This window comes from Gracilinanus agilis, chromosome 3 (assembly GCF_016433145.1).
Source record: "Gracilinanus agilis isolate LMUSP501 chromosome 3, AgileGrace, whole genome shotgun sequence".
Taxonomy (NCBI): domain Eukaryota; kingdom Metazoa; phylum Chordata; class Mammalia; order Didelphimorphia; family Didelphidae; genus Gracilinanus; species Gracilinanus agilis.
Window position 1 is genome coordinate 149,799,700 of NC_058132.1, and position 27,509 is coordinate 149,827,208.

At 34.6% G+C, this 27,509-nt stretch overlaps 1 protein-coding gene across 1 annotated transcript in view; it reads right to left on the reverse strand.

Annotated features, from left to right (window-relative positions):
• Positions 1-27,509, reverse strand: part of RNF17 (ring finger protein 17) — a 125,354-nt gene that overhangs the window by 37,831 nt on the left and 60,014 nt on the right. The window contains exons 17-20 of the mRNA XM_044668311.1: positions 11,848-12,001; positions 3,399-3,514; positions 2,815-2,935; positions 461-581 (exon numbers count right to left, since the gene is read on the reverse strand). Of these exons, the coding sequence (XP_044524246.1) occupies positions 461-581; positions 2,815-2,935; positions 3,399-3,514; positions 11,848-12,001 (512 nt within the window). The remainder of the gene's footprint in view (positions 1-460; positions 582-2,814; positions 2,936-3,398; positions 3,515-11,847; positions 12,002-27,509) is intronic.

The window sequence follows — 27,509 nt, forward strand, 5'->3', positions numbered from 1 at the left end:
CTTTTCTAAAGGTGAATAATGGTTAAAATAATGTTTATTTATCTTATTTTTTCCTAATATTAAAACTATATTGTTAGATTCAAAAGACATACTGGAATATTACTTAAAATAGTATTGCTTATCTTCATCCAAAACGGTGATCATCTGAAGATAGAAACTGATTTTTCTAGTACCAACACTAACAAAATAGTTTAAAGATGGTTGGAAATCCAAAAACAAGTGACAAAATTATCAAAGAATTAATATTAAAATTCACAATTAAGAGCAGTAAGGTAGAGTAGATAGAAAGCTAACCTTCAGAGGATGACCTAAGATCAAGTCCTAATTTTGATTCAAACTTTTTTCTTTGGGGAGCTTTCTATGCAGATAAAGTGCATAGTTCTGGACCAAAAAAAGATCCCAGCAAAAACTATATACTTATTAGCTACTAATATTTAAAATTATAAAAAAGTATACTCACCCTAGCTCATAAGATGCTAAACCTTCTTTAACTAGCTGGCTATTAACACTGTTTGGTATCATTCCAGGAGCACTGATAGAATCAAATAACTCAACGGATAGCACATTGTCTTCCAAAATTTCTGTAAAACCAGTAAGATAATTTAGAAATTCAATGTGTTTTTTAATAATTTTTTTAATTTGAAAAAACTATGTAGTTACATTACATGTACAATTTGAGGTAACATGCTTATAAATATACTATGATCCTCAGAAGGCTATTAAAATGAATTCTGCTAGGGAGAGAGAGAGAAAAGTTGTACAAAAGTTTCAATATCACTCATTAAAATATATATTGGGTACACTCTACTCCACAGAAAATTTTGTGTTGTTTTCCCTCTCTACAAACTGCAGGAAACTTTTTAAAAATTAAAAAAATTGTAAGAACAATGGATATTTATTCAGGATTGTCAGTTTATTTTAAAAACCAGTTATTTTAAAAACCAATTCAATTTCTCCGAAGGACAAATTAATCAATATATGTGTATATTTCACAACCTGTATCAGCATATTTATACATTAGAAAGTCTGATATATGAAAACTAGAAGCCTTGATTTCCTAGATTCTTCCTCATTCCACACTAACCTTTTATAAGAAAGAGGCAGGGGGCAGCTGGGTGGTTCAGTGGATTGAGAGTCAGGCCTAGAGACGGGAGGTCCTAAGTTCAAATCTGGCCTCAGACATTTCCCAGCTGTGTGACCTTGGGCAAGTCACTTGACCCCCATTGCCTACCCTTACCACTCCTCTGCCTTGGAACCAATACACAGTATTGACTCCAAGATGGAAAGTAAGGGTTTAATTTTTTTAAATAATTTAAAAAAAATAAGAAAGAGGCAAATTAAAAAGGCATTTCTTTTAAAAATAACACCTAAGACAAAAAGTTCCAGAGGACACCCTAGAGTTTAATATATATTTATTCTAAACTTCTTTGCCTTTCATACCTATTTTTTTTAAACCCTTACCTTCTGTCTTGGAACCAAGATTTGTTGGCTCCAAGACAGAAGAGTGGTAAGGGCTAGGCAATGGGGGTTAAGTGACTTGCCCAGGGTCACACAGTTGGGAAGTGTCTGAGGCCAGATTTGAACCTAGGACCTCCTGTCTCTAAGTCTAGCTCTCAATCCACTGATTTATACAGCTGCTCCCTTCCATACCTATTTTGAATAAGAACCATGACCTTTTGGGCACTGCATGCTTCTGATCAAACTTTATGTTTAATTTCTATAGCAACCACTATTGCCATCGTTCTAAGATAATATTCTAATACATTTGAGAAAAATAGTCAACAAAGGCTAAAAAAAAGGGTTTTTTAAAAACTTACCATTTAAAAGAAACAAACATCCATAAACAAAATATTACAGTATATAAAGGTGTTATGATGATATAAACATCTCTAGTTTACTTTCTGCTAGGATAATATAGGAGACTATATTTGTACTTGCAAATCTAGTAAAATCATACCATTTTAACCATTAATATTGCAAAGGTTTATGGACAACTAAATTATTTCTACTTCGAAGTGGCTTATTTTTTTTATTATTTTTTTATTTTGCTGATCTGCTTAAAAAGAAATAATTTCTTATAACATTCAACTACATATAATTCCTTCTTCCTCTTTATGATTATTCCTTGTTTTTACTTTCTTTTGTTCCTCTAATCCAGTAGTATCAAATTCATAATGGAATTAGGGGTCACTAATCCATTTTCAAGGATCCCTAGGGGGTACATATTTTACAGTTTAAAAATGAAATATTATCTGTCTTGTATTTTTATTTAATTTGTTATACATTTCCCAGTTACATTTTAATATAGTTTGGATGACAGTTTGGAAGTGTTGTGGGCCATATATTGGACTCTACAGTTCTAATGCATTCATCTCAACCTCCTGTCCTCAAATTTCTCACTTATGTTTTTGGTTTATTAAAGTTTAATCTATCAACCCTACCCAAAGCATTATTAGCTCTCTTAGTTGTGGGTCCTCAAGACTTTTCAATTTATTGTCCTTCTCAGAAATGTGGCAAGGTCTAATTAAAGACTGAAAGTATCATGGAATCCATATGATGATGACATGCAATTCTGTTGTAGTCCAGTAGAACAGTTTTGATGCAGATAAGTAGAACTATGGAGTGATAATGATCAAATTTAATCATCATAAAAACTTTTTCAAGCCAAGTTTAAAATCTTCCAACATAAGAAGAACATCCTTCTCTTTTAAGTTCCTTAAAAAACAATTGAAATGTTTTACAACATAAAGTACTCTAATGAAAAATAAATGCTTATATTATTCCTAGTGACACACACACATAAAGATATCTTACTGATGACTGAACATGTCATAAATTTGTCATGAGTCATTTCTTCAAACTTTTCATTTGCTTCTTTAGACCACTGCTTGTTTTTTTTTGATGGTTCAATATGTGCCAATTTGCATTTAATTGCCTGTGTCAAATAAAATTCCCATGTTATTTATTTCAAGCAACATATTAGGATTACAGTGAAAAATTTATACCATTTTGAAAAAAAAAGACAACAAAATCTGGTTGAGAATCTTCCCTAAAAAATTTTACAGAATATCAGTTATAGTCCATTCAAAGCACCATTTGTTTATTTAAGGATTTAAAGAAACAATCCCTACCCTACAAGGGACTTACATGAGAAACAGATACTTTTACACTCAAGACTTATGAAAAGCTCAACAAATTCAAAGACCATTCAGCAAAGTGGAGACAATTTCCAAAGTAGTTAATATCTGCAGCAATATTTGTCTTCCATGAAATAGAAAAATTTATTTAGAAATGACCACAAGTGACTAAATATGTTTGTGGTGAATATAAAAAATGTATACTAAATTTAAGCTAGTTAATTTTAAATATAAATTTTATGTTAATTAAATCTAGCATACCTTTTCTGGGGGACTCAGAAACTCATCCTTTACTTTACGCATCTCTTTAAGTGTTACTGTTGCAGCATTACCAAAGTCAACATATTTAACTTCAACTTCTCGACGTCCTGGTAAACCTTCAGAGATTATAAAATCAAATAGCACAAATTGGAAGTGAAAATAAAAACACATTTTATGTGATTCAAACTAACTCATAACTAAGTGAATTAGAATATATTTAGTGTCAAACTTATTAAAAATGGCATAAAATGCAGGAAAAACTGACATCTTTAAGCATGAACTTGAAGGTTCTCAGAGTTCATTAATTTGGGCATTTCTTTCATTGCTGCAGAAAGGACCATCCCGTACACCAGCAGAAGGAACCATTATCTGGTGGCCAAACTCTGGTAATGAGTTTAAAAACCAGGAAGATAGATTAAAATCCCCTACAAACATGAGGATATTTCAATTTGGTGGGTTGAGTAGGGTCTTAGAATTGTGCGAGCTGTAATACAAGTTATTCCCTGCCTGCCCTTTCCACTATTCCTTGTGAAAATTCTGTTTTATTAACAAACTTCCTTTCATCCTGGATTTTTATTCTCAAGGTAATCTTAACACAAAATACATTTAATATATATATATTTTCAGACTCTATTACAATAAAATCAGAATTAAGTAACAAGAAAATTACAAAACACAAATAGAATCTATTAAGCACTAGGTTAAGAAAATAAAAAATGATTACAGAATATTTAAAAGCAATGATAACACAATGTAGAAAATAAGAACTAGAGATGGGAATTTTTTTTAACAAATTTACTTTTGAAAATTTGTTGGCAAATTGACTGGAAATAGAAATTAAAATCATACCTTATGCCATATACCCCCGTGAATTCTAAGTGGATAATGAATAAAGATAAAATAGAATCATAGAACATGGAGATAGTCATATCAATAAGAAAAGATCAGTAAATAAGAAATTTTAAAAAAAACAGGAAAATGAATCATTTAACAAATATATTTTAGAAAAATGATAGTAAATTTAATGTATATTTCTAATAAAAAACAAAAACCCAAAAATCTATTATGTGAAAGAAGTTCACAAGGATCATTCTTTTTTATATTGGAATGCTTGCATTTGTTGATTAAGATTACACAATTTTGTTCCTAATATCTTTAGGTCTATGTTTCCCAATAACAATGACATATGAGGGAAACAATGGGCTATTTGAAAGCTTTATATACTTTCTTACTATTTATGAGCTCCTATGAAATATTCTGTACTTCCTGTGGAGTGAAATAATGACCTTCCTATATCTGATTATCACTTATCACCGTGAGAGCTGGGGAATCTCTTTCCCAAACTTGATGAGAAAGCTATGTGCAACAACAACAACAAAAAACAGTTAAAAGGAAAAGAAAACATACTGGGTAAAATATGTGAAATGTCAGTTTCAATGGATTAAAAACTTGATAATTGAAATCATAGAGAACTTAGAAATTCACAAAATTTTGCCCCTGTTCACAATGGATAATGGTCATATGAATACATTTTCAGAAATACAAGTGTAATCATTACTTGAAAAAATGTGGAACAAATTAGTAAACAAGAATTTACTAAGAACCTGCAATATGCTGCCAGTACCAGGATACTTTCATAATGTTGATTCCATTTTTCCATTTCTTTCCACTAAGACCCAACACTCTGGTTCAAGTCCTCATCATCTCTCACTTGTTTTATTTCAATAATAGCGTAACCGGTTTCACTATCTCAAACTTTCTCTTCTTTATTCCACACACTTATAATTGGAAGAGACCTGAGAGGCCATCTAGTCCAATCTATTCCTTAGACCAGTGATGGGCAAACTATAGCCAGCGGGCCAGATGTGGCCCCCGAAATGTTCTATCTGGCAGCTCAACATTATTCCTAATTTGACAAATACAGTGAGTAGGATACAGTACAATGAAACTTCAAAAGAGTTGCTTTAGAAACAGACTGACAGATGAGCATTTCCTTTCCTTTGGCCCCCTCTTTAAAAAGTTTGCCCATCACTGACTTAGACAGAATGTTGCTCATCAGAGGAAATTTAGGGTAAGCAAAGTTAACTCTGGTTATTAATTTTCAGCTCACCCAAAATGTGCCTGCTACATCCTGGAAGCCATGCTTGGAATGAGCATATCAGTGATGCCATCTTCCAGAGAGCTCCCAAGATGATATTCCTAAAACAGAATTCTGACTACTTAATTTCCCAGCTCAATAAACTCTTTTTCAATAGGATCACAGATCTGAAGCTGAAAGGGATTTATTTTCAAGTCTATCCCCTTCACATATATATATACATATATATATATACACACATATACATACATGTGTGATGTGTGATATGTAAAATAAATCTTGACAAGCACCGCAGATGGATGTTTTAGAAATTGTGTAATATCTACAAAGATCTCAAATTGATCATAGATCTAAAAGTTCCTTTTTACTGTGACTTATATATGAAAAATGTCATAAAAGATATTACTGAGCTCACACCATATTCCAAGATAAGGTCAAAATGAATGTATGATTTAGAAATAAAGGGTGATACCATAAGTAAATTAGGGGAACATAGAATAGTTTATCGGTCAGGTCTCTGGAGAAGGGTAGAATTTATGATAAAAAAAAAAGAAAAGAACATTACAAGATGTAAAATGAATAATTCTTAAATTTAAAAGGTTTTGTACAAACAAAACCAATGTAACTAAAATGAGACACAAAACAACAAACTGGGGAAAATTTATAGCAAATTTATCTGATAATGGTCTCATTTCTCTAACATATAGAGAACTAAGTCAAACTTATAAGAATACAAGCCATTCCCCAATTGACAAACAGGCAAAGGATATGAACAAGTAGTTTTCAGATTAAGAAATCAAAGTTATTAATAGGAAAAATGTTCTAAATCACTCTTGATTGGAGAAAATGTAAATTAAAACAACACTGAGGTACCACCTCACACATTTCAGATTGGCCAGTATGACAGTAAAGGAAAATGATAAATGCTGGAGAGAATATGACAAAATTGGGACTCTAATACATTACTGATGGATTTGTGAACTGATCCAAACATTTTGAAGGCAATCTGGAACTATGCCCCAAAGGCTATAAAACTGTGCATACCCTTTGATCCTGTAACACTACGACCAGATCATTATCCCAAAGAAAGAAACATTTTAAAAAGGGGAAAGATCCTATCTATACAAAAATATTTATAGCAGCTCTTTTTTGTAGTGGTAAAGAATTGGAAATTGAGGGAATGTCCATCAATTGGAGAATGGCTAAATAGACTGTGGTATATGATGGTGAGGGAATACTACTGCACTATAAGAAATGATGAGTAGGTACCATCTCTGAGAGGGGGGAAGAAACCAATTTAAATCTTATAATTTTGGAAAATGTGTGTTGAAAAATTTCATTACATGTAATTGGGAAAATGAAATATCTTTGAATAAAAAAAGTCATAAAAAATGATGAGTAGGATTATTTCAGAAAAAGCTGGAAAAATCTACATGAACTGATTCAAAGTAAAATAAGGAGAACTAAAACACCAACACAGTAACAGCAATATCATATGATGATCAACTGTGAAAGACTTAGCTATTCTCAGCAATATAATGAAACAGGAAAATTCTGAAGAAGTTATAACAAAGAATGCTACCAACCTCCAGAGAAAGAACTGTTGAAGTTGGAATGCAGATTAAAGCATATTATTTTTCACTTTAGTTTTTTTGGGTTTGTTTTAGGAGAATATTCTCTCACAATAATGGCCAATATGGAAATATATCTTGTACAATTAACCCAGATCAACTTACTTACCACCTCCAGGAAGGGGAAAGGAGACAATTTAGATCTTGTAATTTCAGAAAACTTATGTTGAAAATTGTTATTACATGCAACTGAGAAAGCAAAATATCTCAATGTAGGGGGGGAAAAGACATTACTGAGGGTGTACATATATAAAGGAAAAAGAAGTAGAAAAAATGAGACAATTCAAAGCCCAAGTCTTAATTATAAGTCTTAATTATTAACCTTGAGATTCTGAAAGAATTAAAGCAGTGGTTCCCAAACTTTTTTTGGCCTACCACTCCCTTTCCAGAAAAAAAATATTACTTAGCCTTCTGGAAATTAATTTTTTTAACCTTATAGCAATTAACAGGAAAGATAAATGTAACTGTGGCCATCACTACTCCCCTGGATTGCTGCAGCACCCACCAGGGGGCGGTAGTGCCCACTTCGGGAATTACTGACTTAAAGGAAGAACTTCACTGGAAGATGTAGGTGGTATGGTGGATAGAGAACTGACCCAGATGTCAGGAAGACCCAAGTTGAAATCTGACCTCAGACAGTGGCTGTTTGACCCTGAGTGAGTCACATCACCTTTATTTGCACCAGTTTACGCAACTGTAAAACAGGGATAATCACAGCACCTACCTTGCTGGGTTGTTGGGGGAACTAATATTTGTAAAAAGCTTAGCTTCCAAAAGGCACATTGTAAAAAGCAAGCTTAGGGTATTTTTTTAAAAAGGGTATATAAAAGCAAGCATGTGTTGGTACTATATAAATGCTTCTTTCCTTCTTCCTTTCTCACCAACAGGCAAAAAAAAATCAACAGCAAAAAAAAAAAGTCATTATGGGTGAAATGTCAGAAAATCAGATATTCTTTTGCTGATGGAATTCCAAACTGATACATTGTGGGAGGAAAATAATCATCATAAGAAAGTAAAAGTTACAAAAAATAGTCATACCTTCTGACTCAATAATTTCAATGCTGGGAGTATATATTCTATCTATAATATATCGTACATACACATATATGCATTATATACGTGTATGTGTTTGTGTATATATATATGTGTGTGTATATATATATACATATATATATATAGAGAGAGAGAGAGAGAGAGAGAGAGAAAGAGAGAGAGAGTGTATGTGTATATGTGTGTGTGTTTAAAACCCTTATTATTTTCTGTCTTGGAATCTATACTAAGTATTAGCTGCAAGGCAGAACAATGGTAAGGGCAAGGCAATTGGGTTATAAGTGACTTGTCCAGGGTTACATAGCTAGGAGTTTCTGAGGCCAAATTTGAACCCTAGGACCTCCCATCTCATCTCTAGACCTGGCTCTCCACCACTGTACCACCTAGCTACTGTATGTGTGTAGTTAAAAAGATATCTGTTTACGGATTCTTATAAAAGCATTATTTTTAACTATAGAAAATAGTACATTTGAAAAAGTGATGGGAAAGAATGGATCCAAAAATACTTAATAACAAACACTACAATTAACATGATCAAACTATATTATATTTATATTTTTAGAACCATGTAGTATCTAAAGTAAAAAAAGAAGGAAAAGACTTAAAAAAATAATCAGGACATTTTGCTAAAAGATACCATAGAGAATTAATATCAAAAATTTTTACAGCAAGTTTCTCTGATAAAAGTTTCATTTCCCAAATATTTAGGAAAATGAGTTGAACTGATTAATATATGGTCAAAGGATATGAATAGGTAGCTTTCAGAAGAGGAAATCAAAGCTATCTATAGTCATCTGAAAAATGCTCTAAATCACTACCGATTAGAGAAATACATATTAAAGAAACTCTGAGATAATGTCTCACAGTTATCAGAAATGACAAATGCTAGAAAGGATATGGGAAAATAAGAACCCTGCCAACCCTGGAATTATAAAGTGGTTGAATCATTCTAGAGAACTATTTGTAACTCACAGGACTCAGCAATACCACTATAAGGTCTGTATCCTAAAGAATTTAAAGAAAAAGTGAAAAGACCTATATATACTGTGTTTTTATGTCATATGGAGAATTTAGGTTGTTTTAGAAAAGAAGTTTACTGCCTCCTGGAATCGAAATGGAGATGCCCGTAGAGACCACATGGAGAACAGAGCACTCCAGGGTAGAGAGAGCTTACCCTTAGGCAGTAAGGCAGGCAAGACAGTCAGCCGACTCAGGAAGGCAGGTTCAGGTCCCATCTGGGTAGCCATAAACTGTGTGGTGAAAGTGAAGGGAGGAAGGTAGGAGGATTGGAGGAATGGGAGAAAGGAGAGAGGAAGGTACTGCTCCCCAGCCCAGGCAGGGGTTTTTGACCAGAGCCTTTCAGGGGCTCAAATAAATGATCAGAGAGTAACTTTAGGGTTTTGAATAGCTAGGTTTTATTTAGATTAGGAAAGGGAAGGTCTAGGGAAAACTAGGAGGTAGGAAGAAAGAGAAAAAGGTGCCAAGAGAGAGATCTGCAGGGTTTAGCCTCCAGCTGGCAAGAGCAAAGAGCAGAGCATTCTAGCATCTAGAGCGCTAGCCCACCTCCAGGATTAGAGAGAGAAAAGGCGCCAAATTTTCTCTTTTATGTTTTCTCTGACACCTCCCACAAAGGAAGTGGGAGGTGTCAGAGGAAGTTGTAGCAGAGAGAGTCCTGGGAGTTGTAGTCTTCGAGGGCTTATAACAATTTCAAATGACACAATACTAAAATATTAATAGCAGTTTAAAAAAATTACATATGTAAGAGTATAACACATCTTTCCATATTGGTCATTTTGTGAACAAAAACTCAAACAAGCAAAATAAAAGTGAGGAAATAATATGAAATATGGTATGTCTCAAACTGCATTCAGATTTTATCAGTTCTTTCTTTGAAGGCAGATGATGTTTTTCATCATGAGTCTTTGAGGATTTTCTTGGGTCATTAAAGCAGTTCTTTGTGTGGAACTGGAAATTGAGAAGGTGCCCATCATTATGGGAATGGTTGAACAAGTTGCAGTATGTGACTGTGATGGAAATGATGAGGGAGTGATTTCAGAAAATCATGGCAGGACCTATATCAACTGATGCAAAGGGAATAGAACCAGGAGATCACTGTATACATTAATAGTAATAGTGATCAGCTGTGAAAGATTTAGATACTCTGATAAATATAATGTTCAAAGACAATCCCAGAAGGGCTTGATGAAAAATGCTAATTACCTCTAGAGACAGAACTGATGAACTTTTGAGTGCAAAGATAAGTAAAATTTTCTCATTTTATTTTTCTTGCTTTTTTGTGACATATAATATGGAAGTGTTTTGCATGATTTGACATGTATGATACATATGGCATTGTTTGCCTTCTCAGTGAATGGGGAATATTGATGGGAGAGAATATGGATATTGTTTTAATGACTATAGGTAATTTGAGACTGATTAGGCTTTAAAATGTGAAAGTGATATACAATTTACATTTCACAGCTATAGAAGTATGAGTGACATAAAAAGGTATTTATTTATCAACTGTAACTGTGATTTTTCTACAAAGATTTTGACTGTCCTAAAATATTTATGGAACCAGCTGTGTGACCCTGGGCAAGTCACTTGACCCCCATTGCCCACCCTTACCACTCTTCCACCTAGGAGCCAATACACAGAAGTTAAAGGTTAAAAAAAAATAATAAACACTTGGTGTATGCTCTGGGTAGACATATATACAATATTTAGAAGAGACACAGTAGCATCTCAATATAATGCTGTGAGGGGGCAACTAGCTGGGCTCAGTGGATTGAGAACCAGGCCTAGAGGCAAGAAGTCTTGGGTTCAAATCTGACCTCAGACACTTACTAGCTGTGTGACCTTGGGCAAGTCACTTAACCCCTACTGTCTAGCCCTTATTGATCTACCTTGGAGCCAATACACAGTATTGATTCTAAAATGGAAGGTAAGGGTTTAAAACACACAGACATACAACTATGCCACTAAAATTCAGTGAAAAATTATTTGGTAGACTGATGATCATTACTATTTTACTTAAGTGGACATATTCTTACTATATTTTTTATAAGCTTATCCTATATAACAGTAGTCTAATCCTGAATTTAAGAGGGAATGTATTAGATTAAGGAAGCATTACACAAGATAATTTACAACACAGCAAGTTAGCTCTTTGGGCAAAGGTAGTAAGAATATTTAGCTTGAAGAAGAAAGTTGATCGGAGATAAAAACTGAGTAAGTCCACAAATGTTTAAAAAGAGCATTGCAAATGTATGTGAGCAACAGTACCTTAACATAAAAATATTTTTCATAATTTATCCCATTACTAGTTTCTGTTGCCTTGTACCATTCTTCTTGGATTTTTCCAGACCAAAGCTTTTTAACTAGAAAAGACATATACAAAGGAAAACAAAAGAATAAGAGTAGCCAGCTTCCCATTCCTAATCCCTGAAGACAGAGGATAGGAAGAAAAGGAGATTAAAAACCAAAGTTAAACTATTTCCTCTCCTTTATCAGTCTGCATCAACTTAAATTTTATCATTTTTGAACTTTGTATCTAATGTCTTTAAGTTCTGGAGAATGTTCTTCACCAGGAGCCTCTGTACTAATGAAATCAAAGATCTAATCAGAAATAAAACAAATATCTATGTACAAATGGCATGTATGTCCTTACCAATGACTTGTGCTCTGTACCAGACTCCATCTTCAAATTTAGCTATGCAGGCTTGACCTTGAACTGGACAAAGGATTTCCAGATTTTCTCCATCTTCATTTTTATAGACTTCTTCAATTTTCTTCAGGAGAACTAAAAAGTCTAGGCTTTCTATCTAAATAATGAAAAAAGGAAATATTCTTAAGTTTCATAGTAAGCTGCACATACTCAAAAATGTTATTTCTTAACACTTGGAATAAAAAAATCACAAGTAGTATTGTGCTATTCACAAAATAAACTAAGCATGTTTTAAAGTTTTAAAAGTAGATTAATGCATTATAAATTAGACTAGGGATATTGATTAGACTTGTGGTGTCACTCATATAGACAGCTCCCTCTCCTAATGTAGATTAACATCTTCCCTACACTTAGTCTCAAAGAGTTGCCTAGAGCTGTGTTGTCAAACTCAAATATAAATAAGAGCCAGTAAACCATAAATAAGGATCCTTGGCAAGGGACATATTAATTTATTTTTAAAATGTCATTTTTACATATGTTTTATTATATTTTAATTATTTTGTTAAATATTTCAGAATATTTTAATCTGAGTCATACTACCTGTTCAACACCTCTGGCCTAAGGTTAATTGACATGCCAAGGATCACAACCAATAGGTGTCACAGGCCAAATCTGAACTTAGATCTTTAGGGCTTTAAGGTCACCACCTTTTTATCCACTAAACCAGGCAGTATTTCTTAAATTAATAGGTAGGATGGATTTACATGGTTGTAATTACATTTGTATGGTGACAATTATGCTTTCGGAAGGCTACTTTAACACCTGTTTATATATTAGATTATTATAAATGTAATATTTTAACCATATTGAGATCTTGCTATTTTTATGGAATCCCATTCTAAGTATCTTCATAAATTTAAGAATCCTTTTTGAAAATTAAATCAATCTAGTACCTACATTCTATGAAATTTTGATTTTTAAATATTCAAATTTCTTTCCAGTGAGGTTCATCCCTAGGCAAGCTATAATAACAATAACTGAAATACAAAGTACTTTCCTAATGACAGCTCTGAAGTAGGTAGTATACATACAATCTCTATTTTATGAATAAGTCATCTATGGTTTAGAGGAGTAATGGGCAAACTTTTTAAAGAGGGGGCCAAAAGAAAGGAAATGTTCATCTGTCAGTCTGTTTCTAAGGCAACTCTTTCGAAGTTTCATTGTATTGTATCCTGCTCATTGGTCAGATTAGGAATAATGTCACCTGGCAGGATAAAACATTTCAGGTGGCCACATCTGGCCCGTAGTTTGCCCATCACTGGTTTAGAGAGATGAACTTATCCAGGGACACAGATGCAGTGGGTGTCAGAGCTAAGATCTGAACACAGGTTTTCTGATTCCATAGTCAGTGCTTTAGGCCATAAATTCATGTAAAACACAAACTTATGCACTTTTCTGACAGGACTGCTAAATGCCCTCAAAACCACGAAATGTTTGCAAATGTAGAATCTTCAGAGATGTAATCATCTAGTAGAGCCAGGAAGATCCACCTTCCTGAATTCAAATCTGGCCTTGGTTCAAATTTGTATGACCCTGGGCAAGTTACTTGACCCTGTTTTCCTCAGTTTCCTCATCTAGCAATTGAGCTGGAGAAGGAAATGGCAAACTACTTCATTATCTTTGCCAAGAAAATCCCAAATGGAGTCACAAAGAGTTGGACATGACTGAAACAACTGAACAAAAGTGTGAATAATGAGACAATTTCCCAACTTGCTTCATATGGGCAAATATATACATATATGTACACATATACAAAGAAGCACAAAGAAGGAGCCAATCTTCAACCTAAAAAAAAATCTACAAATCCAAGGCAATATTGAGTAGGAGATTATTTTTAATCCTAATTTTCAAACAATGTGATTTTGAGACGATTCAGTGGTAGAAGTAGAAAATTTCACAAAATGGAGATGTTATACTATTAAGGTAGCTGGTATAAAAGAAGTAACATTTCTGTTACTTAAATAGAATATTAGTATTTCTCTCCCTTGTCAACAGAATTAACTGATTTCAAACATGGTAATATAAGTACTCCCCACAAAGTAATTCCAACCTATATTGTTTCACAATACATTAAGGGGCCCATCATTTAAACTGGTTTATAAAGACCTTCTATAGACACAAATCTATTTCCTTCAAACACTGAAAAAAATTTGGAATGGCTGATCAACAATCTAGTAAAGCACTTCTCCAAACATAGACTGGTCCCTTAGATACACATTCTATGCTCCAAGGCATATCCTACCTATATAGACTGATTACAACTCCCTTTCTGCTAACACAGCCTTTTATTTAGAGATGTAAAAATTTTATTTGCATTAATTGGTAGACAATGGAAAGTAGCCTGCCGTGGATCTTCTAGAACCCAAACTAATAAGAAATAGTTGCTGACAGGGACACTGAAGGGGAAGGGAGCTATGAATCATATAACTATTACTCTATTTCCCTAAATGGGTAGAAAATAAGTGGAAATTAGCTTCTCACTTCAATTGTTATGCCCAACAAATAGCAGTTTATATGAAAGCAAAACCATGGTCAATCTGATTTTATTAACATAGGGAACTCCTCGGAGAATAGAATCCCTCTACTAATGGGAGTCAGCATCTTCTCTTCAATTTATATGCTTAGAAACTCGTCTCAGGCATTAAGAGTTTAAATGACTTGCCCAAAGTCACAGCCAATGTGTATGTGTAAGAAAAGGAACTAGAATCTTAACTTTGAGACTAGTTTACTATCCACATTGCCATGATGACTCTGGTCATTCTTATTTACTTTACATTAAATACCTTTTTTAAAGTTTTAAAAAATAAGATAATAAAATTTCTTTCTTTTCTTAGAAGCTGGCAAATAACAACACTGTCTCCTGTCAAATAAGAAGAGACTTCGGAAGCCACCAATCCAATAAAAACCTGCACAAAATACCCTTTATGATATCCCCGAAGGCTTCCAATAACAAAGAACCCACTACACCTCCAGAGATTAACCAGTCCATTTTTAGATACCTCTTGATTGTGGGGAAGTTTTTTTGAAATTTTTTATAACTTTTGCTCATTATTCCTATTTTGATATACTGGGGCTAAGAACAAGTCTGTTCACTCTTTATATAACAAGCCTTTTTCAAAGGCAGATATTATGTTATTCTCTAATTGCTCCTTCTCACTTGAAATCTTCTCTTCTCCAGTCTACAGATCTTAAAATTTCTTAATCCAATGTGTATATATATACAGGATCTTGATGCCTCTAATCTGTTTATGCCCTCTCTGAACACTCCCACACTTAAAGTCCTTCTACAATATGAGCCCAGAACTGTACAGGGGTAGTATAGACATAATCTCATCTAAGCAGCCAACAGAGCAATAACACTCTCCTAGACCTGGACATTATGCTTCTCAGGACAGATTATCACTTTTTTTTGGTCACACATCATACTTCTGATTTATTTTGAGCTTGTAATCCCCTAAAACTCTCAGATCTTTTTCAGATGAACTGTTATTCAGTCATACTTCCTCCTTCTTGTGCCTGTGTTAAAAAATTAAGCTTCCCAAGTATTTTTTTAAATGCCTACTAAATGTTAACTTATTAGCTTTGGTTCAGTGTTCTAACTGGTCATGTCTTTTTAGATTCTATCATCCATATAATGTAGTAACTCTCCTGTTCAGCTTTGTGTTATTGCAAGTTATTGCAAGGATATGCTATCCATGGTTTTTAAGAGAGTGATGAACATGTTAAATGAAGAACAAAGTTCATATCCATTGAGCATTCCACTGGAAACTTCCTCCAAAATGACATTAAATTATTAAATGACCACACTTTCAGTTTGGCCAACCAATTCCAAATTCTTACTATACTACTGTTATGGTACACATCATTCTATCTTTCCTGCCAAAATAAAATGTGATTTTGTTAAAAGTTTTGTCAAAATCTAAGTAAACTATACCTACCATATTCCCTTGATCTACCAGTTTGGTAGCACTGTCAAGAAAAAGAGTAGTTCAGCATAACCTTTTGATTAAGGTCATGTAGGCTCTTATGATACCTGCTTCATTTTCTAGACATTCACTAATGATCACTTTAATAATATATAATAGAAAATTTCCATGATTCAGAGTTAAATACACTGTCCAGTCCTTTAGTACTTCTTCCTTTCCATATGATCTTTCAAAGATCACAGATGTACACCATATTCTTCAATACAATCTAAATGGATATGTGACCTTAACATTAATGATCAGATTACAAAAAAATTGAAAAAGAAGCAGTTTATATTGTTAGAAATAAAGAAATCTCTAGACTGTTATTCTGAGCTAAAGATCCAAACTTTAATTGTGGTAAATTAAATCTGACAATCTTGTCATATCTAGACTCAAAGATGTTCAACAGTATGTTTTATGGGTTTTTGACACTTAACACAAGTCATTAATGAAGAAAAAGGTACACAGTATGTTAAGAAACATGCTATAATGTTTGGTAACAAGGTTTTGTAACATTTCATAAAAAATAATAAGTTCTAGTACAAGGTTAAGATAAGAAATTTTAATTAAACTTCTAATTACCAGTCCAGAACTATCATATTACTTCTGGGAGGGCTTAGATAAAAGTAGCCTCTTTTGGCCATAGTATTTTGGGAAGCCTATAGCTGGCATAGATCTTCACAGGATCAAACAACACCTAGATATGCCATAGTTTTCCTATGATCTCATAAGGCCAGCTGTTCATTCACCATTTCAAATCAGCATGAGTTTTAGCTTCCTTAGATAATTACACAGACGAAGTTTTTTTTCCTCTAACAGAAGTTCTTAATCTAGTTAATTGCTATAATATTCTAAAACACCAAACTATATCCTTTCTAACACGATGGCTAATATTTGATTATTATGATCAATAGACACAGTTTACTAACTGGATCTGTTTCTAAAAATCATATTTGCAGTTACATACTTAAAGTTACATACTTATGACCAATGCAAAAGGTAATCTTTTCAATCCCTCTCTCACAGCTATAGATAGGAGATTTTTTTTAACCAAACAAGAGATAGAGATAATTATAAAAGATTAAATAGACAACTTTGATGTCCTAAAATTGAAAAGCTTTTGCAGAGACAATGAATGTGCGTGTGTTAAGTAGGGAAATAATTGAAGGAGGGAAAAATCTATTTTTACCAAATATCTCTAAGGAAGTTTTGTTATCTAAGTTATATAAACACACACACACACACACACGCACGCACGCACACACACACACACACACACACACACACACATGACTAACAGCCATTTATCAATAGGTCAATGAAAAAAGGATATGAACAGTTCTCTAAAGAAAAATTACACAGAAGAACTTGCCAAATAAGAGAAATGCCCATTAAAACAACCTTGAGGTTTTATCTCATACCCTGAAAACTGGCAAAGATGGTAAAAAAGGGCAATACTCAAATACCAGAAGAGTGATAGGAATAATAGACACACTAATATATTGTTGGTAGAGGCATGAGATGGTACAAATCACTCTGAAAAGCAATTTGGAAATATGCAAATAATGTGACTAAGAAATTCACAGTCTTTGAACAAGAAATACTCCAAAGAAATTATCAGTAATTAAAAAGGTCCCATATATAACAAAATATTTACAGCAGTACTTCTTTGTGATAGTAAAGAATTTGGGAGAGGGGAGGAGAATGTCCATCATCTAAGGCAGTGATGGGCAAACTTTTTAAAGATGGGGCCCAAAGGAAAGGAAATGCTTATCTGTCAGTCTGTTTCTACGGCAACTCTAAATTTCATTGTATTGTATCCTACTCATTGTATTCGTCAGATTAGGAATAATGTCGTGTGGCCAACATTTCAGGGGGGGATTATCTCATAGTTTGCCCATCACTGATCTAGGGAATTGCTAAACTGTGGCATGTGAACATAATGTACTATTACTGTGCTGAAAGAAATTTTGTGTCTTGAAAAAGTGAAGCATGGAAAGATCTACACGAAATGATGCAGAATGAACTAAGCAGAGCCAAGGAAACAATAAATAAAACAAAAATGGAAATAACCATACCCCGCAAGTAAAAATGAAAATAACAAATTAATAAAAATCAAGCAAAACTTGAATGAAGGTATATGAGAAGATACTCCTAAACCACCCCAGTGGAAGGTCCGCAGATATTACACCAAGATTAGAAGGGAAACAATAAACTGGGGGAAAAAATTTATAGCTAAGGATCTTTGACAAAGGTCTCATTTCTCAAATATTCCTCAACTAATAAATGGTCAAGGGATATGAACAGGCAGTTTTCAAATAAACAAATTGAAACTATCTACAGTCATATGAGGAAATGCTCCCAATCAATACTGATTAGGGAAATGCAAATTAAAATGACTCAAATTCCACCTTATAGAGTGGCTAATATGACCAAAAAGGAAAATGATAACTGTTGGAGGGGATATGTGGAAACTGAGATACTTATGCACTGTTGGTAGAACTGTGAAATGGCACAACCCTTATGGAGAGCAATATGGAATCAAGTCCAAAGACAATAAAACTATGCATGCCTTTTGACCTAGCAATACCACTACTGGGTCTATATTCCAAAGAGATCAGAGATAGGGGAAAAGACCTACATGTACAAAAAAGTCCAAGTCTAAATTAAGAATCACTGGATTATTTGAATACCACTACAAAAGGGAACTTAAATTTTTAAAGAAATCTTAAGGGGGCAGCTAGGTGGCTCAGTGGACTGAGAGTCAGACCCAGAGATGGGAGGTCCTGGGTTCAAATTTGACCTCAGATATTTCCTAGCTATGAGATCCAGGGCAAGTCACTTAACCTCCATTGCCTCGCCCTTACCACTCTTTTGCCTTAGAATCAATACTGAGTATTGTAATGCAAGGTGGCTAACAGAAACTTTTTGCTTCTGTAATTTCTAACAGTCACAAAAAGTCAGTTAGAAGTCTTAGAATCTTCAGAAAGTCAGTTAGAACTTAAAGCTATAAATAGAGGTGAAGTTCCAACTGATGGGGCTTTTGTCTTCTGGCTTTCACTATGGCTGGAGGGCTTTGCTTTGGCTTAGCCTGTTAAGCTTCGGCCTTTTGGCTTGGCTTTGGCCTAATTGCTTCTGCCTTGGCCTGTGCTTATTTGTCTTGGGGAAATTTAAACCTATCTCATTTCTCTGGACCTCTCCCTGATCTCTCCATCTACATTCCCTGCCCTTCCCCTGAATTTCCTTTGGGCCCTGGGTGGAAGGGAGGGCTTGGTGATTGAACTTTGTGGGTTTTAGTTTCTATAGATAAGTAGAGTATCCTCAAATAAGTTACCCCTAGTTTTAGTGATTAAATAAGAATTTTACTTAAAAGGCAGTCAAATCTCCTGACTGGGAGAGCAAGCTCTCTCAGTCTAAACCTCTCTGTGACCCATCCCCCACCATCACCCCTCTCCCTAGCAGCAATTAGAAATCCTGAACCTCTTCCCTCTGACTAACCTGAGATTAATAAATTCCCTTGTCACCTACTCAAAGCCTCTGGTGAATCACTGTATCGAAGATTGAGGCAAGGGCTAAAGAGGGAAGGAATCATTTTCTTTTTATTTCTTGAGAGAACTGGGGGCATCCATCTTGGCAGGAAGTACCTACCTGAGACTTTCTCCAGTCATCAATTTGACTAGTAGGGAGGGGCCCTCTCAACTCCTCCCTCAAGAGACTTTAGAAACTAACAAGAGAAACCCTCCAGCAAAAACCTAAACATTTCTTACTGGCCCTAATTTCCTCCCTGTATCCTCTGTCTCAAGCCTCTGGAAAAAAAGCTGTTTGAGCTGCCCTCTCTTACATACCCCATTTCCTTTATCTCCTATATACCTTCCCATACCTTCATTCCTCCTCCAATCACCTTATAATCACCTATGTCCCCTTTATCTTTCCTCACACCCAAATCACCCAAATTGCGTTCGAGACCCACTCAGATTACCTTATTTACTTCTTGATAACAGTATTGATTCTAAGACAGAAGGTAAGGGTTAAAATAAAAAAAAATCTTAAAAACAAAAAACAACACAAATATCCAGGATTTTTAGAAGCAAAGGGCAAAGCAGGAAAAAACACAATAGGCATCTCATAAAAGAAATCCCAAAGGGGGCAGCTGGGTAGCTCAGTGGAGTGAGAGTCAGGCCTAGAGACAGGAGGTCCTAGGTTCAAACCCAGCCTCAGCCACTTCCCAGCTGTGTGACCCTGGGCAAGTCACTTGACCCCCATTGCCCACCCTTACCAATCTTCCACCTATGAGACAATACACCGAAGTACAAGGGTTTAAAAAAAATCCTTAAAAAAAAAAAAAAAAGAAATCCCAAAATGAAAACTCCCATGAATAGCAAAGCAAAAATCTAGAGCTTCTAGGTCAAAGAATGTTGCAAATCAGCCAAAAAGAAAGAATTCAAAAGTACTAAAAAGCCATCATCAGTCTGACATATGATTTAGCAGCAACCATTATAAAGAAACAGAGAACTTAGAATATTACAAAAAGCAAAAGGAATGTGTTTATAGCCAAGAATAACTTACCCAGAAAAACTGAGTATATAAAAAAGCAGGAAAAAAACAAACTTTTATTGAAATAAAAGATTTCCAAACTTTCTGGATGAAAAGACCAGAACTGCAGAGAAACCATTAAACTCAGGGGGAAAAAAGGAACTGGATTTGGTGGGGAAGATAGGGGAGGTCAAAAATATTTTCAACTCTTTTAAGTGCCAGGCAAATTAAGGAACTGTGATTCGTTCCTGAGATGTGAATTGGGAGAGCTAGTGGGTGGAGAAAACTGCTTATAAAGCAGGACCAAGGGATTGCTTGCTCTCTTCTAACTGGAAATTGGAAGCTAAAGGAACCACTATTGGTGGTGAGCTTCATTCCAACAGAATAGCAAAAAGGGTATTGAGCTAAGCAACTCTCTACTTCTTTCCTACATTTCCCTCTCTTTACTATCACTACTTTGATGTAATAAAGCTACTAAAGCTACTAGCAGCCTCATTATTTAATTTTAACTATTACAAAACCTAAATAGCAAAATGCCAGAAAATTGCCTAGAACTTCTGAACACAGAAAAGGAACTATCAATAAGAAGAATGCATAGATCACCCCTCAGAAAACGAACACCATGGCTTCAGAAAAGTAGTAGCTAAATTTAACAATTTAATTCAGAAATAAGAAATTCTCCAAGTGACCAAGGCCAGTGACTTGAACTTGTCAAGAACAGAAATATGCTCTTAGTTTTGTTCTGTCCTTTCTAGGTCAGAGGTCATTCAATTTGGCAGAGAAAAGAGAAGTACATTAAGAGTTGAACAGTTCTGCCCTTTTTCTGATGTGTTATATATATAGTTCTATTCATTTTGTAGCAGTAATCTCATCTTTCTCTCCTCCCTAACTTCAAAAGAGGGAAAAAAAACAATCCTTATATATAGGTAGTCCCCAGTTTTCTCATTTCACTGGCATTGGTTCATATGGAGAATTAGATTCCTGTTCCTGTTAAATAACCCTTGTTTCCATCTTTTGTGTAACTCTTTAAAAACACAACTAGAGTACCTAAAACCAACAGCAAAAGTATCATCTGCAATGGAGATGTTAGAAGACTTCCCAATAAGATCAGAATTGAAGCAAGGATTCCATTATCATCACTATTGTATCAGAAATGTTAGCTTTAGCAATAAGAAAAAGAAATTAAAGGAATTAAAATAGGCAATAAGGAAAATAAACTATCACTCTTTGAAGATGATATGATGGTATACTTAGAGAATCCTAGAGAATCAACTGAAAAACTAGTTGAATTAATAATTTTAGTCAAGTTGCTGGATAAAAAATAAATCCACATAAATCATCAGCATTTCTATATATTACCAACAAAGTCTAGCAGCAAGGGTTAGGAAGAGAAATTCCATCTAAAATGATTCTAGATAATACAAAATACCTGGGAACCTAATTGTCAAGGCAAACACAAGAATTTTATGAATACAATTACAAAACACTTTTCACACAAATAAAGTCAGACCTAATCAACTGAAAAAATATTAACTGCTCACAGGTAGGCTAAACTAATATAATAAAAATGACAATTAATTTCTTCAGTGCCATAACGATCAAAGTAGCAAATAATTATTTTATAAAACTAAAAAAATTAGTAACAAAACTCATCTGAAAGACCAAAAAGTCAAAAGTATCAAAGGAACTAATAAAAAAAAACGTGAAGGAAGGTGGCCTAGCAGTACCAAATCTCAAACTATACTATAAAATGGCAATCATCAAACCATCTGGTACTGGCTAAGAAACAGAATGGTAAATCAATGAGAAGAATATAGATACAAAATATACAGGAGTAAATGACCTTAGCAACCTAGTGTCTGATATACCCAAAGACCCCAGATTTTGGAATAAAAACTTATTACTTAACAAAAACTGCTGGGAAAATTGGAAAACAATATGGCAGAAGCTAGAAATAGATCAACATCTCACACCCTATACACAGATAAGGTCAAAATGGATATATGATTTAGATATAAAGAGTGATGCCATAACTAAATTAGGAGAACACAATAGTTTATCTGGTAGATCTTTGGAGAAGAGAAGAAATTATGACTAAACATGAGATAAATTATTATAGGATATAAAAGAAAATTTTATTAAATTAAAAAGGTTTAGTACAAACAAAAGTAATGTAAATTAGAAGGGAAAGGACAAACTGGGAAAAATTTTATAATAAATTTATCTGATAAAGATCTAATTTTCAAATTTGTAAGAATATAAGCCATTCCCCAAAATTGACAAATGGTCAAAGGATATGAACAAGCAATTTTCAGATGAAGAAATCAAAGCCATCAATAATCACATGAAAAAATGTTCTAAATCACTCTTGATTAGAGAAGTGCAAATTAAAACAATGCTGAGGTACTACATAATACCTATCAGATTGGTCGATATGGCAGTAAAGTGGTAAATGTTGGAGGGGATGTGGCAAAATTGGGTCACTGATGCATTGTTGGAGTTGTGAACTGATACGATGATTCTGGAGGGCAATTTGGAACTATGTCCAAAGGCTATAAAACTGTACATATCCTTTGATCAGGTAATACCACTTCTGGGGCTATATCCCAAAGAGCTAATAAAAAAGAGGAAAGGACCTACTGGTACAAAAATATTTATAACAGCTTTTTTTGTAATGGTAAAGAATTGGAAATGGAGGAGATGTCCACTACCTGAGGAATCACTGAACAAATTATGGTACATGTTAATGATGGAATACTATTGTGCCATAAGAAATGATAAGTAAGATAACTTCAGAAAAAAGCTGGAAAGATCTGCAGAACTGATGCTGAAACAAGCAGAACCAGGAGAACACCATACACAATAAGAGCAACATTATACGATGATTATATGAGAAAACTTGGCTATGCAATGATCTGGGACAATCCTGAAAGACTTATGACAGGAAATGCTGTCCACCTCCAGAGAAAGAACTGTTGGAGTTGTCTTTCACATCAGTGTATTTATGGTTTTATTTTGGGGTTCTGGTTATGTGTGAGTATGCTCTTACAATGATCAATATGGAAGTGTGTTTTGCATGACAATAAAATTTTAAAATAAAGCACAACCACATTAATCTTTTTTTAGATAATTGCCCAGTTTCCTCATCAGAATTGTTTCCCTTTGTCCTCAAGATTTTCTTTCTTTAGAACTTCTCATTTCTCCTAGATTCAACTGCTCTGTAGAATTTCAGATGGTAAGCAAAATGGGGACATTAATGTATTGCTGGTAGAGTTGTGAACTGATCCAACCATTCTGGATGGCAATTTGGAACTATGCCCAAAGAACGATAAAAGAATGCCTGCCCTTTGATCCAGCCATACCATTGCTAGGTTTGTACCCCAAAGAGAGCATAGATTAAAAGACTTGTACAAAAATATTTCTAGCCGTGCTTTTTGTGGTGGCAAAAAACTGGAAAACGAGGGTATGCTCTTAAATTGGGGAATGGCTGAACAAATTGTGGTATATGCTGATGATGGAATACTACTGTGCTAAAAGGAATAATAAACTGGAGGAATTCCATGTGAACTGGAAAGACGTCCAGGAATTGATGCAGAGTGAAAGGAGCAGAGCCAGAAGAACATTGTACACAGAGACCAATACACTGTGGTAAAATCGAATGTAATGGACTTCTGTACTAGCAGCAATGCAATGACCCAGGACAATTCTGAGGGATTTATGGAAAAAAACACTACCCACATTCAGAGGAGGAACTAACAGAGTGGAAACACAGAAGAAAAACAACTGCCTAAACACATGGGTTGATGCGGACATGACTGGGGATGTAGATTTGAAACGACCACACCAATGCAACTATCAATAAATGGAAATAGGTCTTGATCGATGACACATGTTAAAGCCAGTGGAAATGTGTGTTGGCTATGGGGGGGAGGGGGTGAAAGGGAAAGAACATGAATCATGTAACAATGGGAAAATTTTCTAAAAAATATTTAGATTCTTCAAAAAATAATTTCAAATGGCAAGACCCCATTTACCATTTTTTAACTCTGAAATCTATTTAAAATCTGGTCTTCTTATTCTCTCTTTGTAAATTCTAAACTGGAATAGTCATTTCTTTCCTACTATAGTTAAGTTCAACCAAGAACAGAAATTTCCCTTGTTGGATCTACTTCTTTTCTTCCTTTAAAAAAAAAAAACCCTTATCTTCTCTCTTAGAATCAATACTGTGTGTTAGTTCTGTGGCAGAAGGGTGGTAAGGGATTGGCAATGGGGGTCAAGTGACTTGCCAAGGGTCACACAGCTAGGAAGTATCTGAGGCCAAATTTGAACCCAGGACCTCCCATCTCTGGGCCTGGCTCTCAATCCACTGAGCCACCCAGCTGCCCCCTGTTGGTTCTACTTTCTAAGGGATGCAATCATTAAGATAATCAAATTGTTTTGGTCAAAGAAAGCTCGAACAGGTGCCCCAAAATGTTCCCATCATGCTTCCACCTCTAGTTCTTAAATTTCTCCATGTGAGTATATATTCTTAATATATATACAACCACTTTGCCCCATTCCCACTACCCATTTCACTCCTAGAGCCCATAGCCAAGTAATGGGTCCCATCCCAGGAGATTCACATGTCTTCTTACTTTAGGATCTTTATGTCACCTTTGCTTGTTAGCCATTGTGATTTGTTTATAGACATTTAAGACTATGAGTTCTGTTGCTGATTCCTTTCTTAAGACTTCATCATTTGAAATTCTGAGCTCTACTCTTTCTTCTGTAGCTTTTCTGTGGTTTCCAGCTTGATGGACATTTATAGCCAATTTTCTCCTTTCACATAAGTAGCTTAACTTCTCTGAATTTCAGTTTCTTCCACTTTAAAATGGGGATAACAATAACAATTACTTTGCAAGGCTATTATGAAGATCTAATGTAATATAGTAGTTATAGCACTTGGCAAAAATTAAAGCATTATGTAAATGGAAGCTTTTATTATTACTATTTACAAAAAAAAAAAAACTTGGCAAAAACATTCTCATTGGATGCACTTTAACTTAGTTTCTATGGCAGCTCACTATGAGCCTACCCTAAGTAGTAAGTAGTTATAGTGTCCTCCTGTTTCATCAGTCTACATTTACAAGGTGTACTCTTCCACTCCAACTTAACTTTCCACAGAGATGGTCATACCCTTGATCTTGCCATCACTCAAGTTTCATTTCCATGTTCATGAACTTTCCAAATCTCTTAAATCATAATCTTTTATCATTCCATCTTTCTCTATGTCTTATGATGTCACTTTCCTTCATCTCACAATTCTTTTCAGGCTATTAGTTCTGCACTTGATACCCTTCTTCTCTCTTCCCATTTCTGTTCTTTAGATAAATCTGTTCAACCCTACATTTTGCCTCCTTTTCCTATTGCCTTTCCAAACTCCAGGCTTGGAGTATTCATATCATCTGTCTTCTTCAAATCTGTTTTATGTGCTGAACAGAGCTAAAAATTTTAAATAAATCCACAAAACCTTGTTGGTTATTTGTATTACAAATTTGTTACATAATCTCACCTATGCCTTTACTGTAACAAGAGAATCCTTTTATATCTTATTTCCTATTTTAATTAACACATCATAGGGTCCAAATATTCTCCTCTCTGAAGGCACTCTCTCCCCCAACCCTCTCAACTATAGCTCTTGACTCCTACTTCAGCACCCCCATTACCCTTTCCTCACTCCTGACCTAATCATCCAATTGTTTTCTCTCCTCTCTATCTCATAGGAAGTGGCCCTTCTTGATAATGCAAATCCCTCAACATGTCCCTTGGTGCCATTTCCATCTTTTCTAGTATATTATCTCCTCCAAAATCCCCTCTTCCCATCCTGAATTTCTCCTTACCAGTTGGCTCTTTTCATAATACCTACTAACAAATCTGGCTCATCTATTCTCAAGTATTACTCTACTTATCTGTCTATACCTGCTAGCTACTGTCCTATCTTTCTTTTTCAGCTAACCCTCTTGAGTTTCCTCCATTGCTCTTGTCATTTTCTTGTCACAGGTATCATAAATTCAATGTGCCAAATAGGTCTTATCTTTCCTTCCAAACCTATCTTTTTATTTATATCCCCATAGTTTATCACAGTGCCAGGCACACAGTAGGAACTTAATAAATATTTACTAATTAAGTATTCTTTTCCATCTTCCTAACATTGTTGGGGGGGGGGGGAAGGGCCATCCTCCCAGCCACCTAACCTCATAATCTTAGTGTTGGTCTTAACTTATTACTCACACTCACTCCACATATCCAATCAGTTGTCAAGTACTGTTGTTTCCACTTTAATATCATCTCTCGCATGTGATCTTTTCCTATCTTACCACCCTTGTGGTGTTTCTTGTCACATCACATAGCAACTTTTTAATTAGCCTGATTGTCCCTAAAGTACAGGTCTGTTCATGTCACCCCCAGTCCCCACTCAGTAAATTTTAGTGGCTATTCCACACAAAGGATCAAATAGAAAATGCTCAGTTTGGCCTTCAAGACCTCACAACTTGGCCCTTTTTTACTTTACTATCCTTTATTCATATACTTTAATCTCTGGTTACATGCTCTTCTTTAAACACTGTTATTTCCTGGCTGGCCCCCATACCTGGAGTGTTTTCTTCTCACTTCATTATTCTTGCTTGAAGAATTTATCAAATCCCATCTTCTCCAAGAGGTCTATCCTAAGTCTCCCCATTTCTATAGCCTTCCTTCTGAAATGATCACTAATTTAAAGTATAGATGTCTGTATCTACATGTGTCTCTGTATATATACGTGTGTGTGTATATATATATATAAATAAACACACATAAGTATGTAACTTATATGTACACAGTTGTTTGTATGTTGTTACCCTCATCAGAACGTAAGCTCCCTGAGAGCTGGCACTTGTGCTTTTGTCTTTCTTTGTATTCCCAGGGCTTAGCACAGTGCCTGGAAAATAGTAGGGACTTAATGAATGCCTGTTGTTTTAATTTTATCTTTACAAACTCAGCACACAGTGATTTCTAGCAAACAGTATGTGGCTTAACTGCTTTAAGGATTTTTTTTAATCAACTTTTGTTTCCTTATATCATATATCA